We start from the raw sequence: 20000 nt of genomic DNA on the forward strand, positions 1-20000 counted from the left end.
ATACCACTGCGGGTGTTGAGTATGTGATGCTTGTCCAGTGACCATCCTCCCAGGTTAGTGGGCTCCAGCTCAAAGCCTTGCAGCGTGGCTGTCCTCTTCTCCCATAGAATGAGGCTGGCACAGGACTCGTACTCATAACCCACGGACACTACAATACAGACACACGACACAGACGGTGAAACGTTATCAGAAGATGCAAAACGTTGAAGGCAGGACCTACACGCGTCTCTTTACTGTTAAGCCATTTAGACCCGGGAACGCATTATTTTATGCTTTAACTATTGAAAAATAGCAGATCTACAAGCTCACAGCGTGGCACCGAGTGCCACGCTCACGCTGCGAGCTTGTAGATCTGCTATTTTTGAAAAATCGTGAAAATGTTTTTGAATATTTTGAACCAATTCTACACGTGTCTTCTAAAGCCTTCTAAGGTTTTTTGGAAAACCTATGTTTCTATGTCAAGGACCCCCAAAATGATATGTATTTAGCCACAGACCCCCAATCTCATTTGGGTGGGAGAGTAGTTCACCCCCAAAATGAAAAACTTTCTATTGATTACTCACCCCATGGAGACCTGAGTTCAATCCCCATCCCCATCCGGAATCAATGGAGGTAAATTTGTTGTAATAACATTTTTGTCTCAGGAATGCGACAAATAACAAACAATATTATTGAACTCAAGTCTCCATGTCTTGAAAAAAAGTAATTTTAGGGGTGAGCTACTCCTTTATTCCATTTTGATACCAATACTTTTGTACTTTTACTCAAGTACATTTTGAATCTTCCGGACTTTTACTTTTTTAATTAAGTATAAAATGTGAGTACTTTTTCCACCACTGCCGGAGGCACCGCACCTCAGTCTCCATGGTGGAAAGCAGGAACGCGACATCTCGTAATTTATTCTTCTTAGACTTGGTTTATTTCCCCCCAAAAATCCATTAGTTTTGACCTTGTATATACTCGATCTTCTGGTCTGATGTTCTCAACTGCACTGCTTGAGGTGTGTGTAACAACGGAATTGAACTCTGCGACAAAGCAGCATAACAGGTACAAATTTAGAATTACCAGGAAGTCATGTGTGAAACACGGAACAGCTAGTTAGCATCTAACCCTAGACCTGCGCCAACACCTACCTATCACTTCTAACCTGCATGCTGAATCAATTAAAAACCCTGATAATTGGGACAGATTGGCCGTTGGGCCTCTAACCCTTCAGGACAGCCTGGTCGTCATAGAAACACGCTTTTAACAAGGGGGTGGTCTTACAACCCTATTACGTAATTGTGTTGACGTATCGCTGATCGGGAAGAATACATGGGAGGGTGTGATCTGTGATGAGGTGTTAAGTGGCCGCCACAGTGCCACTGTGAGAGCGTCTGTGTGTGTGTGTGTCTGTGTGTGTGTGTGTGTGTGTGTGTGTGTGTGTGTGTGTGTGTGTGTGTGTGTGTGTGTGTGTGTATGTATGTGTGTGTGTGTGTGTGTGTGTGTGTGTGCGCGTGTACTTCAGCACGTGTGTGGTGGCTGTGTCTGTGTTCGTGCACGGACGCGTGTTCTGACCACAACGGGAGACACTTCATTAGTGTGTTAGCAGACGTCAGAGGGGTGCTAAAAAAGATGCTCACATACGCATCTTGTCAACGCCAACGTTGCATACGGCAAAGTTAGAAAGGATAGAATTTAATAGAAAAATATATAAATCTATGTCTTTTATCAGTATATAATATCGTCGTTGTCGGGTGGAAACCTTGTATGTCCAAAACCGTTCATTTCGTATTTATCATTTAAAAAATGAACTAAACTAGTGAAAACAGCCGATCTACAAGCACACTGTGCTTGTACAGCTGCTGTTTTCACTACTTTTGTGCGAAGGTCTTGTATGATGAAGCAGGGCTTTACTTTACGAAAAAACATACACATTTTAAACTTGGAGTTACAAGGATTCTGCCCGACAGTGACGATATACATATATATATGTCATAGTATATTAGAGAAACAGCACATTCGAGACGCGGAGCACTCGTGGTGCGGCACGGGGCGGAGCAAGCGGTCGCCACAACAACGTACTCCAGGCGGTGCGCCGCTCTATTGTCCACGACACTGCGAGCGGCTACCGAAGCCCCCCTGTATCCACGAAGCCCAAACGAGTTACGAGGCCCCCCTGGGTCCACGAAGCCCCAAGCGGCGCGAAGGCCAGCGGACCTTGGTCCTGCTCTTCGCCCCCGAGCGCCGCAGGCGCGAGTGGCCGCGAAGAGCGGGCCAGGGCCGCGCGGCCGGCGGAGCGCCGCGCGAGTTACGAAGCCGTGGTGAATGCAATCGTTATATTTATGCCCAGGCCGTAAGGCCTGGGCAAGCGCACGTTAAACGCCCTGTCCAAGTGACTACAATGGAGCTAATGGCTAGGCTAGGCTAGGCTAGGCTAGGCTAGTAAATAAAGAGTAAACACTTCCGGTCTGCGGCGAGTTCAAAGCGTGACGTAACTCTCTTATATACACTCTGGTGAATGGCAGAGCAGTGGCTGACGTCGCCATCTGGTGGTGATTAGTGTGTGGTGAACGTCAAAACGAGTGCTCCTTGACAACTTTTACTGGTTTCTTGAACATACTGTAACATATATATGTCATAGTATATTAGAGAAACAGCACATTCGAGACGCGGAGCACTCGTGGTGCGGCACGGGGCGGAGCAAGCGGTCGCCACAACAACGTACTCCAGGCGGTGCGCCGCTCTATTGTCCACGACACTGCGAGCGGCTACCGAAGCCCCCCTGTATCCACGAAGCACAAACGAGTTACGAGGCACCCCTGGGTCCACGAAGCCCCAAGCGGCGCGAAGGCCAGCGGACCTTGGTCCTGCTCTTCGCCCCCGAGCGCCGCAGGCGCGAGTGGCCGCGAAGAGCGGGCCAGGGCCGCGCGGCCGGCGGAGCGCCGCGCGAGTTACGAAGCCGTGGTGAATGCAATCGTTATATTTATGCCCAGGCCGTAAGGCCTGGGCAAGCGCACGTTAAACGCCCTGTCCAAGTGACTACAATGGAGCTAATGGCTAGGCTAGGCTAGGCTAGGCTAGGCTAGGCTAGTAAATAAAGAGTAAACACTTCCGGTCTGCGGCGAGTTCAAAGCGTGACGTAACTCTCTTATATACACTCTGGTGAATGGCAGAGCAGTGGCTGACGTCGCCATCTGGTGGTGATTAGTGTGTGGTGAACGTCAAAACGAGTGCTCCTTGACAACTTTTACTGGTTTCTTGAACATACTGTAACATATATATATATGGCTTGTAAAAGAGAAAGAAAAAATGCACGATTTCTCTGCGGTGCATATGGCTGGCCGGGCGTCTATAATCAACATGAGCTCAATTAGCCGTGTTCAAGGGAGGGAAGCGGGGCTGGGAGGGTGATCTTTGTCGCTGAGGAGGCACTGCCAGTGACTCCCACGGGCCGGGGGGGCGCAGCGGCTGTCAGCGAGGAACGTTGAATGTGAGCAGCAGTAGGACAGGTCCTCCCGGTCGGGTACCCCAGTAGGGTACAGCAGCAGTGCCAGGAATTAATTGGCATAACGACTAAATTGTGAGGAAAAACGGGGTAAAAAATAATTGGCCACGCTTAATAAAAAAAACTAAAAAGCTAGTTCTTAACTCATAGGAGGTCCATGACGTGCCAACACGTCAAACTCTCTGATGTCTCCGTGTGCCCTCGACACGTGGTACAGTAATCTACAGTAAAGCTGAAGTTTACTGTACGAGGCACCCGCCTGTGAAGAGAAACACTCCAATTCCCAAAATGCAACTGGGTATCAAGTGACCGGGAAATCCGATCCCTCGTAGAGAGCAGTGTTATGCTGCTGCACAAAAGTGCATTTATCTCCTAATCTAACTTTTAAATCAAGTAAAACGCGGCCTTCACTACCGGCCGTTACAAAACCACTGATGCCTGTGATTGTCGTTTTTCAGAAATATTCCGCGAAAAATAAATAGGACATACACGGATTACATTTACACAGATTACTTTTTCCCTGGAGCTCCCAAACAATGTAAAAAGGCGGGTTTCCATGGCAACTGCCGATTAAATCTTGAATAATCACCCGGTGTGTTAATAAAGAACCGTCAAAACGGTTCCATTTAGAACCTTTTTGGGTGGCATGCTGGAACGCTTATAGGGCTCTTGCTCTGTTTTCCAGTCTTCCAGATGTCCATGGTGTCCCTGTCCTAGGCTGACAGCAGCATTTCTCTAACAGCAGCAGCAGTGAGAGACCGTGTGACAGCGGAACGCTACGTTATGGCGCCCAGAGTCCAGCTGGCCCCCGAGGCTGCCGCGCCGTTAGCTAACCGCTAACTCACCCTGGCGGCTAATAGCCTTTCACCACCCGTTACGGCTGTCTGAATGAAGCCCTGACGAAAGACAGACAGGAGAGCAGGCGGGGGGGGGAACTGTGGCTGCGGAGGGAGGGTGGAACAGGCTGCATCATCTCTCCAGATCCCTATGTATGACGCTGTCTCCTTTCACACAGCCACGGTGCAGTGCTTCCCCGCTGGTAAAGCTGATTCCCAGTTCAGTGAGACTGGAGCTGGGAAGCGCAGTATTATTTTACCTCCCCTCACACTCACCCACAGGGCATCAGCGACTGGCAATTGCCATACCCTTGTGCAGGGGTCTTTAACGTTTTCAGGCCAAGGACCCCTTAGCTGAGAGAGAGAGATGAAGCTGGGACCCCATCTACATATTGTATAAATGTGTGAAGCAGATTCTCCTCGATTTCATAGATAGATTCATAGACTTGTTTGACAACACTGTCATCAGTTGGATTCATGTTAATGTGTGTATTTTCAGACATTTAACCACTTAAATCGTCGATATTTTGTAAACTTGACCTATCACTCTGTACTTGGTCGGTACAAACCTTATTTGCCAAAAATAGACGATCTACAAGCTCTCAACACCTCATGCTGCGAGGCATTGAGAGCTTGCAGATCTGCTATTTTTGGCTAAAGCTGCGAGGCGTTGTGAGCTTGTAGATCGGCTATTTTAGGCAAAGCAGTTTAGTGTAGAGGGGAAAAAGAGCAGACTAAGTACAGAGTGAAAGGTCAAGTTTATATACATATTGACGGTTCAAGTGATTAAATATCTGAAAACACAAATTGACATGAATCCAAAATACACTGATTATGCTGTCAAATGATGAGGGGGGGGGGGGGGTCCTTGGTCCTTGATAAGGGGTCCTTGGCCTGAGAACGTCGAAGACCCTTGTGGTAACATATTTCTTTCTGAAATGACGCCTCTGCTCACCCACTGCCTCCGACAGGCCGTACACCCTCTGCCCATAGGCGTCGGTCTTGTCCCAGATGTAGGTGTAGGCCAGGTTGGGCGAGGCGTGGAACCACTTCTGGAAGAGGTGTCCCTCCACCGCCACCATCAGGTGCACTTTGAGCAGGCCCATGGAGAAGACGGCCGGGGTCATGGTGACCTTCAGCAGCGAGCGGTAGCCCTGCGCCCGGGAGCTTAGGTAGCACAGCTTGAGGCTCGTCCCCGGCACCTCGATCTGCTCGTGCAGCACCTGGAAAGACAATGGCCAGGAGATGAGAGGGAGAGAGAGAGAGGGATTAGCGTGGGGATTAGAGGAGAGAGAATTACAAATTTAAATAATAACACTTTAATAAAACAAAGTATCCTGAGATCCGTTTAACTCCTTTGAACGCCGCTGACGTCATTTCAGGGCTCACACAGTCTCTAGGGCTCTATTTTGATTGTCTTAAGTAGCAGCTCTTATGCCTTAACTTAAAGGCCTGTCCATACTAGCCTGGCGTTGCTCATACCAATTCCTCACTGCGTGTCGGATATACCACTACCAACAGGGGGTGGTGTTGTGCAGTCTGGTTTATTAACCAGGCTATGTCCATACTGTCTCCGACCACCAAACTTTTCGTCGGAAAAGTCCGTTTCAACTACAAAATGATATCACTCGTATCTTCCGAAAAGCATTACCCCGAATTAGAGTTCGGAAAGCTGCACGTCGGAAAGTCGGAGGGATGTGGGCAGTTCAGAAACCCATCTGCCAGTGACATCATCGTTAAGATTTCGTTTTAAAAAAATATATATTTACATTTGTATTATTGTGACAGTGGCTTCCATTATAACATTGTAACTTTTCAGGAATAGAAAGCCTACAGTTTCTATTAGCTTGGATTCCCCATCTGTGATGTCACTGGTAGATGGATTTCTGAACTGCCCACAGCCCTCCTATGAAACACAGACCAAGTAGATCTTTAGATTTTGCTATTTTATCATGAACATTAGTGAAGACCAGTTATATGAAGATGGTTTGAAAAGTAGTGAAGTTGTCCTTTAAGCAGGTACAAGAGAAAAAAGGATACCATAAGATTTTCTAAATCAACCAGGTAGAAAGAGGAGAGAGATTCATGGTCACGGCTCTAATGACAGTTCAAGGACGGAACATGAGAGAGAAGGAGGGAGAACAGAAAGAATATGAATTCAAAATTAACGTGTGACAAAAAAAAAGGAAAACGAATCCAATCCAATCCACTTTATTTATATAGCGCTTTTTACAAACGCAAAGGTTACCAGAGTGCTGCACGAAAACACGAACACAAAAACTATAGTAGAATAAATGCTTTCTGAAAATAAGAAAAAATCACACCCAATGTGAAGTGAGCGGTGGTCGTGCTAGCATAACGTCTTCAGACTAGGATGTAAGGGTATGCTACACACACACGTTTTGCTATGGCAAAACGCTGAGGAAAAGCCACTCTTAGGAGCGGTTTACCACCGCTCAAAAACTCAGTGTACAGTTTGCATGTTCTCCCCGTGTCTCCTAGGGTAGGTTCCCTCACAAAGAACATGCAGTAATCCTGGTCTCTAAACTGCCTCCCCCTTGCCAGCCGGGGCGCCTGATGGAGGGAAAAGGAACTGGTTGGAATAACGTGTTCCTGTTCCTTCCACGTGCTACGTCCAACTGTCAGGTGAAAAGAAGCAACTTGGACATGCATAGAAGGAAGCATGAGATCAGTCCGTTGTCTCCCCAGGTTGGCAGAGGGAGTGTAGCACCCAGGATTACATTAGATAATTGACACCGAGGTGAAAAATCAAACCTCGGTTCGAAGTGAAGCGGTGAATTTTTATTCTGTGTTCTAGAGCTATGAAATCTGTGTTCTAGATCTATAAATTCTGTGTTCTAGGACTATACTTTCTATTAGGGCTGTCCTCGACTCAGGATTTATGAAGTCGATTCGAGTCGCGGGGGTTAATCCGACGCGTCGACGAATCGTTTTATAGTCTACTTTGTATAAAAAAAAAAGAAAAAGAAAAAGTGTTGCTTTAAACCACGTCAACATAATACATTAAGAGATGAATTGAATACACTGTGTTTTCGGTGATATCGGTGCGCGAGCACAAATGTTATCTGCATAGCAGTGTACAACCATAGAGTTATAACACACCGTTAAAACAAATAAAACATCTCCGCTGTTTCAACTCTGCCCCGTCTCTCGTCAGCGTGCAGTATAGATGAGACATTCGCGAACGATTCCGCTCTCTTGAACGGCTCTTTTAAATGAACGATGGGATCCAGTCCGCAGTCGCGGGACACAGAGCACTGACAGAGTAATGAGTCAGTGTCGAGAACGGATTCATTTCAGAAACGGATCATAAACAGGAGGAGGCATAGCTCCCGCTAGAGCCAGCAGTGTGGACATGTCATGGACGCAAACACAGCAAAACACAATCATTCATCATGGATTACAACACTGGAACAATTCAGAAGCACTTTAATTAGAAAATGTAACTTGTAGCCTACACTTGTGTATGTTCATTTGACTTTAGAAGATTGTTTACTTCGTGGACGTGCGTTTGTGCTGTGGCAGGAGGTTATTTAATATGGGATTTTGACAGCGTGCTTCCTCCTCTTAACGGAACACCGTCCCGGCTCCGAATGTTTTAACCAAGCGGCGGTTCTGAACCGTTCTGCCTCACTTTCACCCCTACGCTGGTGCGAGACAATAAATAACTGTTCGCCAATTGCTACTTCTCATTGGAAGTACATGACACCAGTCCAGCAGTGCACCGCAGTTGTAGGCTAACTGGTGATATAAAAAATATATATATTTTCGCCTCGACTCAAACAATTGGCGTCGATTCGCGGGGCTTAAAACGACGCGTCGATTCGTCGATTTTTAGAGGACAGGCCTACTTTCTATGTGCTTTAGTTCTATATTTTTTATGAATTCTGAATGAATGAATGATTTTGTCTGGAGGGCCAAATTGTCATGTGAAGCTTGACCAATCCTCAATTCTGCATGCACGGGACATGTACGGGACAGACAAAGCCACTCCTTGAGAATCTATGGGAATCCTCACCGCTTTCACCGCTTCAAAAATGGGTTACAAAATCGTGGGATAAAAATTTAAAGAAAAAGAAAGAAAGAAAGAAAGAAAGAAAGAAAGAAAGAAAGAAAGGAAGGGAGAGAGCAGCAGATCAGAGCAGGGCCTGGTGTAGCACCTGTGTCTCAGGAACGATGGGTTTCTCTCCGGGCTTGGAGCTGAAGAAGGAGGAGAGCGGCGAGGCGATGACCAGCGGGTCGGGTCGGATGAAGCCGCTCAGGTCACAGCCGGGGATGGTGTTCTCCTCCGTCTTCATCACCAGGGTGTCCATGGCGTAGAACTGGCTCCACGGCAGCCACACGGTGCGCTCCTGGCTCAGGAAGGGAGCACGCTCAAAGCGCAGGGTCAGCGAGGCTCCTCCGTTGGCCAGCAGGTCAAACCTGGAGAAGAGGAGGATGAGGGTTCGAGCGGGGGAAGATGATGGTGAGAGGCAGTAACTCAGTACTTTTACTTGACCCATTTAAGCCAAGAATTATTGAACAAAAACTAAAAATATTATTGAACTCAAGTCTCCATGGCGTGACTAATCAATAGAAAAAAAAGTCATTTTGGGGGTGAACTACTCCTTTAAGGAAAGCCTTAAGTAAAGCGTAGAGCAAGCTTGCCTCGTCAAAACATGTGACTTCCATAGGGAATGAATTGGACGGTGCTTTACCCCCCGCCTCCCCCCAGGTAAAGCATAAAGCAAGTGCCTCAAATATGTGAATTCAGCCTGAGAGTGTACACATTTTCTTACACTCTGTGAGATAAATCAACACTGAGGATTGCTGTGCGATGCACAGCAAGTTAAACGTTTCAGTTCACTGAAGTGGAATATTATATCCCGATATCATTAATGTAAGCTGCCCTAAAACTGTGAAGCAGTTGGCTCCCACTTTCTTTCTCTCTCTTTCTCTCCCCTTCTTTAATTACCACTTGTCTTCTAGTATGATTATCAACATAGTTTTATTTGATTATTTTGTTTTGTACACACACACACACACACACACACACACACACACACACACACACACACACACACACACACACACACACACACACACACACACACACACACACACACACACACACACACACACACACACACACACACACACACACACCATTGAGCTACTTCTTATATACCGAAAGGCATACAGTGAAAGCAAATTAATTTATTTTGTTATAATTACTATATAATATATCACAATGGTTCTCAAAGTGGATTTCAGGGACTCTCTAGGTTCCTTTATGGGGGTCTAAATTGACCCTTACAAGTCTGTAACTTTGACAGTGTACAAATGGAACCAAATGGACCCGTTAATGTGTACACTGTCAAAGTTAAGGGGAGACCTTCAAATTTTAAAAGTTTGAGAACCACTGATATAGTCTTATAGAGGGTATGCGAGTAATGATGGTATGATGTTGCCTTCATCATCATACCAGGAAGTTATGCGGGAACGCCTACTGAGTGGGAAAAACTACTTTCTGGCCTTGACAGCCCATACATCCAAACAGAAAAATCCTACTGTATCTGATTGCATTAAACTACATTAAATGACGTTAAACTCATTTTGCCACTCACTTTTCCACTCGATATGCCATTCACTTTATGCATGCACATACCCTCGATAGCATCTATTTAGTGTGGTTACAGCCGGGGTACGTACGTTCCATCCTGTCGCGTCAGCGTGTAGCCGTAGTGAGGGTAATTAACAAAGGACACGTTGACTCCGACCAGAGGAGTTCCATCTGTAGTCAACACCTGACCCCTGATGAGAGCTGCCAAACTGAAAGAAGACAAAAAGAAATATGGAGACAGAGGATGAAGAAAGAGAGACAGAGGGTAGGAAACAGAGACAGAGAGAGAGATTCATCAAGCTGTGATCTTTTTTTTCTTCATCCATCCATCAGCCAAACCGATTAATCTCTCCGTCTTTCAATCATCTGATCTGTCTATGTATTTATCACTCGCATCCTTCACCATTCATCAATTAGCACTAATTACGGACTCGGGCGTCTAGTAGATTTGCTCACTTTGCTGTACATTTGTATTTATTGATTGATGGATTGTACGCGTTCACTCATTCACTCCCTCAGAAATCCAGTGCCGATATCTTGGGCCAACATCTCATTTGATTTGATTGCTGTGTAGTGTGACTATAATACTATTACTGCCCTACAAAGGCAGAGTGCAGTAACTACGTACAAGAATGTCACTAAAAAATTGGTTTAAAAGTGTTACAACTGGCTAGCCAAATGAGATATAGGCATACAAGTGATATTACACTGATTGTATATCTGTTCTTGAACTGTAATTGTTCATCCCCAAATATCATGAAGGCTAATCTGACCTTTGGGCGACACAAATAAGTTGGTGTGTCCGAAAACATAGTTACTGCACTCTGCCTTCTCCATATATGGGCATAAAAGGGACAATGACGGAATTAATTTGCAAGTGTGACTTGCAATTTCCCAGAATTGCATCTGTCCAGTTTTATTCATATTTATCTTGGTTTGGTTCTTGACTGCATACGTGTGTGCGCCTTCCCATCGTACCTGGAGTTGAAGGGGTTGTCTCCGGGGATGATGTGCGTGCTGTCCCGTCCCACCAGCATCTTCACGCGGTCGTAGAAGGAGCGGACGCGCGCCTGGACCATGGGGCTCTGCTGGATGACCTGCAGGGGGTCCCTGGACCCCCGGCACAGGGGGCTGTTCTGACAGGGACTCTGGATGCAGCAGTCTGGGTCCATGCAGTCTGTCAGGCCGTCTGAGAGGAGGAGAAGAAGGTTAAAATCCACAAAAAATCCACTCGTCCTAGACAATTTCCCCTCTTGGCTCCCAAACTGTGGAATAAACTCCCTGTCGCACTTAGAACTACAGACTTTCTTTCTTTCTAACTCCTTTGTGATGACACCCTGATGCTTCTCTAAGACAGTGGTTCTCAACCTGTGGGTCGGGACCCCCAGGGAGGGTCACCATATTATTTTGAGGGGTCCCCAGATGATTAACTTAATGTGCAACATTGTTTTCTCTCTCAACAGTAAACAAACCAACATAAAGTTTAAGCGTATAAAGGGTTTATGCACATTACTAAAGTGACAATTTAAGGACTTTTTAATACCTCTAAAATCACAAATTAAACATTGGCCAAATTGTCAAGAGGCAGAAATTGTGAAAATAGCAGATCTACATGCTCGCAACGCGAGGCGTTGTGAGCATGTAGATCTGCCATTATTCACAATAGAACTGTGTTACACAAAATGTAATGCCTCAACTCTTAGTGCCTGTCCCCAGTTAAAATATGATTATTTTGGGGGTTTCGGCCTGAGAAGGGTGAGAACCCCTGCTCTGAGACTCAGAGTTGAGCTCCATCCCATAATGTCACCTCCTTCGTTGTCCTTGTTGTCGGCGCAGGAGGTCTCCATGGCGACGCTGCAGCCCGCTCCCCTCCAGCCCGTCTGGCACTCACAGTGCCAGCTCTGCTGTCCCATCATGCACTGGCCGTTCCCATTGCACAGGTTAGGACAGCCGTCTGGGAGGGGAGGGGAGGGGAGGAGAGGAGAGGAGAGGAGAGGAGAGGAGAGGAGAGGAGAGGAGAGGAGAGGAGAGGAGAGGAGAGGAGAGGAGAGGAGAGGAGAGGAGAGAAAGATTGATGCTTGTTTGTTGCATCATCACATGCACACACACTTACTGCAGCGCAGACCTATAAGTCTGAGTCGATTTAATAACTGCACGCGGCGCTATATAGTGTAAGTATTGATTGTTGAAGAATCAATTTAATTGTGTGGGTCGGTCTTCATGTACACATTGGCTCCTGTATGTCTATATGCCTCGGGGTTATAGCGGCTAACGCTAACGTCTGTGTGCAGGGGGAGAGGTGAATGGATCGCTTGGTATTCACTTACTTGATAGAGCCCACCCCATCATCACTCTCCCTCTCTCTCTCTCTCTCCCTCTCTCTCTCTCTCTCTCTCCCCCTCTCCCTCTCTCTCTCTCTCTTACTTATGATTCAGTGTAGCTAATGGGATTCTGATGGCCTGAGAGTAATGCTGTCTCATGAGAGAATGAGATTAAGTTCGACTGAGTGTGAAAGTGAGAGAGTATCTGGCTGTGCGTGTTTGTGTGCGTGTGTGTGTGTGTGTGTGTGTGTGTGTGTGTGTGTGTGTGTGTGTGTGTGTGTGTGTGTGTGTGTGTGTGTGTGTGTGTGTGTGTGGTAGCGGTTTATAAATATATGAATGTTCATTCCAGGTCATGCAAAAAGCCAATATTTAAGGCCCTGGGGGAAAGGTTTGTCTTGAACTAATATCGCAAGGCTCAAAAGTGACCTGGCAGTTAGCTGACAGTGACCTGGAAGCATACAGTACATCCTTACTGTCAGGCAGAAACCTTGTTTCTACATTTTCATACTTTTTGTGAGTTTTTCTTTATTTTATTTTTGTAAATGTATGTCCTACTTCATCATACAAGAGCGTCGCACAAAAGCAGTGGAAATAGCTGATTGCAACGCAGCTATTCTCAGACAGGCTTTCCTGACTTCGGAGAGTTGGGAAATCGACCTTTCCGAGGAAAGGTTTGGACGTGGGAAGGAGTATGGACCGCACTTAAAGACGGACTGCAACGGAAGTTCTCCACATGCTACACTTCCTTATGGTGACGCAGTTCCTATAGTGAAACGGTCCAGAAAGGATGGATATAACGCTGGAGGGAATGTGATTTGACGGTCAAAAAGTAGGCGGGCCATAACTCATAACGCATAACTTAACTAAGACATTAATATGTAAAGACAGGTGCGCTGACGAACGGCGCTCAGTGTCACGGCATCGCTCTTATAGACTGACAAGGCAGCAGCTACAGAATACATTTTGTGTTCATAGGGTATGAGATGTCGGGTTAGGTATGGCCATATTATCACTACAGATATGCTCTTAAAGTGTGAAAAACATATTTTTGATTTCACTAGGTCTTTAGGTCTAGGCGTCCTATAGATTTCAAAATGTGCCAAATCGAATTTTGCAAATTTTGCAACGTGTTTCTGTTCTCTACCAATTCCTAAACCTAGCAGCATTTTCTACCTTAAGTCCCATGGACACTTAAATGACCACTGAGCGTCCTTTTACTGAACACGTTTTTTTTTTTATGTACCGTAACTTGTGGTTTGTTTTTAAGTCTCCTTTTGATTCAACTTTATGTTCTGTGTTGCCGTGTCTTTTGAGATTCTGCGAGATTCTCTTTGTAAAATAAAAGTAGCTAAAGGGCAAACACAAATGAATCTAAATATAATGTCCTTTCATCTTTGTTTTGCTCACAATGTCCTCGGGACATTGGAACTTTAATATCACCGCGGAAGCTTATCAAAAAGGCTTCAAAATGTTTGCGATGGAGGTCATTTGCCACCGTGCTACCAGCCAGCTTCATTATAAACTGCAAACCCACACTGACTTTTGTCGACTGCAGTTGACAACTACTGGTCTGATGTGAGCCTGTGAGTCAGCCACGGTTAATCAGTCAGGGTGAGGATGATGATGATGATGATGATGGGGGTTGCTATGGTGACACAAACAATGACAGAGTTTCTCTAGCTGCAACAGAAAGGCCACAACAATCTGGTGACAAAGATTTCCTCAGCGGAGAATGAAGGAGGCAGATTATAGACGTTGGTCTAAGCTCTGCCCACCAGAGACCAGGCTGACTGATGTAACGAGACGCACGTCTGCAGAATGGATAAAGAAGACACACACACACGCCCTGCACTGTGTGTGTGCGTGCGAGAGTGAGTGAGTGAGCATAAACATGGAAAATTGGAAATATGCATATGTACACACACAGGCATGCACGCAAGCAAGCTCACACACACACACACACACACACACACTCACACACACACACACACACACACACACACACACACACACACACACACACACACACACACACACACACACACACACACACACACACACACACTAGCAGGCATACACACACAGGCAAACACATCCACATGTGTACACACACACAAAGACACACAAGCAGGCACACTCACACACAGGCACGCATGCACGCACTCACGCTCGCTCACACACACACACACACACACACACACACACACACACACACACACACACACACAGGCAAGCACATCCACATGTGTACACACACACACACACACACACACACACAGACACAAGCAGGCACGCCCATACACAGGCAAACAAATACACATGTACAACACACACACGCACGCACGCACGCACGCACGCACGAACGCACGCACGCACGTACGCACGCACACACGCACAGAATGAAGCACCCCGGAGATATGACCTGACATTTCCTACTCAGTGGCAGTCTGGAGTCAGCAGGACAGAATAACCAATAAGTAATAGATTATGAATATGAAATGGTTCTCATTGAGACCTGCTCCGTGGATTAATGAACATATTTTCACTCAAGTCGCACTGTATGAGTTTTGCCCTCTAACAAATCGCTGCATCAATAAAGCTGCGCATTATGAATACAAATTGTGCAATCTCAACCGAGGCGGCGGTTAAATTAACAGGCATTTCTCTCCGATTGCCGTTTCATCATCATATGTCCCAACGACACCGCGACCGTGGAATGTCAGCGAAGGACTTTGTAAAGAAATAGAGAGGCTGTTGGCCTTCTCATTCGAGCTGCACTGCAAAAAGTGGTAATTTAACACATCGACGCGGTCAGGCAGAAACCTCTCCATATTGTACGACGTGTTTGTGTTTTATCGTAAATAAATGTTCTACAGAGTGAAAAATATCAAAAATAGCAGACCAACAAGCTTGTGCAGTAGGTCTTGAATTCTGAAAATGAACAACTTTGGACTAGGGATGGGACGATAAGCAATATTATCGTTATCGTGATAAACGATAATCGTATCGTGATTCGTGGAGATTTAATTTATCGTGAAATCGTCCTCCGTCATGCACTGGGATCAATTCACCTTTTGTTTGCCAAGCTGCATATCCGGTACCATTTAAACTCTCTATTGGTAAAACGTACTTACAATGTACATACTTTTTTCACTCTCTACCAAATCTCTTTGCCAAAAAATAGCTTGTAGATCTGCAATTTTTTGGCGCACGTTCCGCCCCAGGATAAAGGATGTTGGGGATATTTTGATTATCAGGATAATATCGTAAATCGTGATTTCTTAGTATATTTCATTTTCATATCATCCCATCCCTACTTTGGACATATGAGGTTTTCGACCGACAGTGAATGTTGCGTGCAAACGCAACCCATGAACCCATGGTAACAAATGGACATATTAACACTGGGGGGTTTTAGTGTGTTTGAAGTGCAGAGAGCGGCGCTGGCGCAGGAGAGGTAGAGAAGCTTAACCACTATACAGGCCCCGACGCGAGGAATCAAATCAGAGGGTTTTTATCTTTAATTAATGCCATTTTCTGCATCAGGGGACAGTTCATAATGCAGCATTAACAGCCAGGCCGGGGCTTGATTGTCCCCAAGTATTGAGCTCTCGCGAACAAAGGTAGTTAGCAGTGATTGCTTGTTAAATGGAGTTGCCATTTAAAGCAGCCAAATACTTATGAAGTGTCTGGACAGGATAATCCATAGCTGCCATTGATCGGCTTGCTTGGGTAGGCTCTGACGCGAGGCGTCTCCCCTCTTTAGTGCAGAGCCCCAGTCGATTCTCCCAGCCCTTACTAACTAGAATGAAGAGGGATTTCAGAAACTATTAAGTCCTCCCTGCCCACTAATGTGCTGTGACTCTAACGAAATCCCCTCAAAAAAAGGAGTAGAAATTGCCTTGGGTTATGGGTCAGCAGACACACACTCGTGCGTGGCGAGCGCGCGGGCGAGAGAGAGAGAAAGAGGGAGATAACGAAGGAGAGGGAGGAGAGAGCATAGCATTGGGAGACCAAGAACAGAGTGTGAAAAAGAAAGAAAGTCCAAGACATTGTTCTGAAAAACAGTACAGCCGCTCCCTGAGAATCCCAGCCGCCTTCTAAAGGTCATAAAGTAAAGGTCAGCGCAATAAATCCGAGAGACCACTGTGCGTGGATAGAAACAGATAGCGCCACGTCCAACAGGCTATACCTGGGAAATTATGATAATTGCTTTTCTCCGCGCGTCAACTCCACTCTCGCTCGCTGTCTGTCCTTTTTTGCTCCGTCCCATCGCTCTCTCTCTTTATTCCAAGTAGACCTGAACACAAATCTGTGTCACTTTAGATGTGAACCACTTTAACCATTCTCTTATGCTTTAACTATTAAAAAAATAGTGAAGTCTTTGAATATTTTTTGACCCTGACTTCTAAATCAGTGGTTCTCAAACTTTGTCTTGTCAAGGACCCCCAAAATTACATGTATTTGGCTGCGGACCCTCACCTCAAAATATGTTTTGAGATCGGGGGAGAAGCAAATATTTGAGTTACATGTTTGCTTTTAAAAAGATATATTCAAAGATTTGCAAAGAAAATCTAGATGTTTCAAAAATAGCAGTGCTGCGCTGTGAGCTTGTAAATCTGCTATTTTACAATAGTTAAAGCATTAAATAATTCTTGGCATAAATGGGTTATTCCACATATCTCTTCTTGGTCTGCACCCTCCCTCCCACTTCCCATCACTCAATCTCCTGTTTTATCCCTGCAGCTCTTCATAAAACAATGAGAGCTGTTCCATTAAGCCCGGGCTGGGTGAGAGGACACTCAACGGTGCTCAGGGGATCCGTGCCGTCGACCAATCCCCGATGTTAAGTCCGGGGGGGCTATATCTATTAAACCATGTGCTGGTAGTGGCGCGCGGAGAAGTAGAGCCCGCGGGCAGACCCAGAGGGGTCTTATGTTCTTTGAGCGCACCAACGTGGAGTCTCTTCACGTTATCTTATGTGCTCTGAGCTGCTTTTAAATGATATCTCTGATGCAGTGTTGTTTTTTTACAGCAAATTTTGATTTAGTTTTAGTCATAGTCTTTTGAATAAAATGTTATTTAGTTTTAGTCGTAATTTACTGAAAAGTATTAGTTTTAGTCTAATTTTAGTCGACTAAATATCATACGATTTTAGGCGACTAAATCTATAGTTGATTTGGTCAACTGAAATGCATTTTGGCAGGCCTAGATGGCATCGTAATGACTGATTCTACACTTGGTTGTGTTCTGAAGAAAATAGCAGATCTACAAGCTCACAACGTGTCGCAGCGCTAGCAGTGTCGCTAGCTTGTAGATCTGCTTTTTGAGCAACCAAACATATAAAATGACTCTCTTCTCCACTAGTCCCTCCCGTTTTAGTTCTAACGTTTTAGTCTAGTTTTTTATTTTGTTGACGAAATTGTCAATATATTTAATCTTAGATTAAGTCATCACAGCTTAGTTTTTATTTAGTTTTCATTTAGTTTTCGTCAGTGAAAAAAACGCAGTCAACAAAAAAATTTCGTCATAGTTTTAGTCGACAAAAACAACACCGCTCTGATGAGGATGGCTTTTGATGGCCAAACAAAATTGGAAAATGTAGAAGTGGGTATATGGTTGTCTGACTCATGCACATGCATGCGCAACACGCACGCCACACTCACGCACGCACGCACGCACGCACGCACGCACGCACGCACGCACGCACGCACGCACGCACGCACGCAGACACTGACGCACCGACTGCACGCACACAGGGATTCATTAGCCACCATAGAGTGTTGTCACACAAATACCCAAATGTAAACACACAGTTAGCGGCTCCCGTCTTTGACACAACATTAAAGCTTTGCATCAGTGGCCTATGAAATTCACCAATTACCTCCCAAAAGTACTTTGGGGCTCTCATCATTTTCTTCTTGCGTGGAGCCGCCGGCTTCACACGATGCATGAGCAGAATACCTTAGTAGAGCTATGAGCAGTGGTGGAAGTTCTCACATCTTTCACTCATGTAGCAAAACCAAAGTGTAACGCTATTTGGTAGGACTTTACTTAAAGGACGGGTATATAAAGCGTTATAATTGCAATATAATTGCAATTTTAATTGCTCATATAATATGTTATTTGACTATATTAATTGATTGTTAATGTGTTCATCATCACTTTAATGTTGCAGCTGGTAAAGCTGGAGGACATTTTCATTACTTTACAAAGTAAAGTGCTACAGGGTAGCTTAACCTCTACAAATTGTTCAGGATTTCATTATGATGAAGTTCATTTATAATTTGATAATATAAAGAAACTAGTATCCAAGGCCGTGGAATAAATGTACATCCAGAGACTCCAGAGGCGGCAATTGGGTATGGCAAGGTATGGCAGCTGCCATACCTTGGCTACAGAGAAACAAATAAATTCATCATGCCTGTTGCTAAGGTATGGCAACCTTACTAAAGACTAAAGAGACACCAGTCATGTTGCCATTACCTTAGCTTTTTCTGAACTGACGCCACTGGGAGACTCTGAAAAATGGGACCCAGTGCCTCCCTGCTTGGCACTCAGCATCAAGGGTAAGTCCCTGCGACATACTAGCGCCATGTCCAGAGGGTGTACTTGAACATCAAGCTGCCTCACGCTACAGACAGATAGGCTCCTGCCATATGGGCCTCATGGCAAGGCTTACTTACAGTATGCATGTAAAAAAAAAGTACAATAGTCTATGTACCTAGTGCAGTAGAAGTATAATGCAGCATGAAATGGAAATACTCAAGTAAAATACCTTTACATTGTATTTAATTAAGTATGGTATGAGCAAACACACTTTACCGTTGTTACATTCCACCACTGACTAATAGTATTACTAATAGTACTGTGTTTGTGTATCAATTCCCCTCTGGAAATAATGGAAAGGACTGCACACGTACGCGCACACGCACACAGCATGACCCCTCAGTACTGCCGATACCACAGCTAGGAGGGAGTGGAATCGGAGCGGGTTGTTGCCAAAGTTCACGCCCCCCCCCCCCCCCAGTCACTACGCGATGCAGAAGGGAGGCGAAGGGAGACCTTTTCTTTCAGGGGCATCTCCGCAGACAGCACAGTAGTGGTGTAAATACAACATGAAACACTTCTTTGGTATTTTATGAAAATTTCGCTACACTTAAAAACTCTATTTTCGTTACACTCAATAAAAAAAATTAAACACTTCTTATGCAAATACAAACGCACACTCGAAACTGGTAAAAGAAAACAAAGCCTATCCGCACCGAATACCATTTATTTTGCATTGTGTTTCACGTCCGTTTTTGTTTTCTTCTTCTTATTTTTCTACATAGTGATGTGTTTTATTTGTCTGTCATTCATGTTAAAGGAGTAAAAAAGGACCCCAACTGAAACAGAACAAGCACAAAAGCTTTTTTAGTTGACCTTGTAACAGTGAAGTGTATACTGTCATGAAACTGTACCTTTACCCATGCAAACAAAAGCTCCAAAGCCGCGAGGGCTGTGAACTTTGGCAACGACCCGCTCCGATTCCACTCCTTGTGGCAGCCATTTTGGAGAGAATTGGGGTCTTTTCTCACTTCCTTCACAGGTGTTACCAATGATACTAATGAAGGCTCTGTTCCATTCTGGTCAAACAGAGTCAGAGTGCACTGGAAACACTGTTACACCAGTGGGTCTCAAAGTGTGGTCCAGTTGGGGGGTTCCAAATGACCCCTTAAAAGGTGTGTAAC

The 20000-nt window shown here is 45.3% G+C and overlaps 1 protein-coding gene across 1 annotated transcript in view; it reads right to left on the bottom strand.

The window, feature by feature from the left end:
• The window catches only part of tenm2a (teneurin transmembrane protein 2a), a gene marked incomplete at both ends in the record, with an annotated part of 398840 nt that overhangs the window by 37862 nt on the left and 340978 nt on the right, over positions 1 to 20000 (bottom strand). Inside the window, 6 exon segments of the mRNA XM_080746746.1 lie at positions 5 to 148; positions 5279 to 5546; positions 8505 to 8766; positions 10036 to 10155; positions 10925 to 11135; positions 11754 to 11900. Coding sequence (XP_080602872.1) covers positions 5 to 148; positions 5279 to 5546; positions 8505 to 8766; positions 10036 to 10155; positions 10925 to 11135; positions 11754 to 11900 — 1152 coding nt within the window.

This window comes from Nannobrachium achirus (assembly GCF_963921795.1).
Source record: "Nannobrachium achirus genome assembly, chromosome: 17".
In the NCBI taxonomy this organism is placed as follows: Eukaryota; Metazoa; Chordata; class Actinopteri; order Myctophiformes; family Myctophidae; genus Nannobrachium; species Nannobrachium achirus.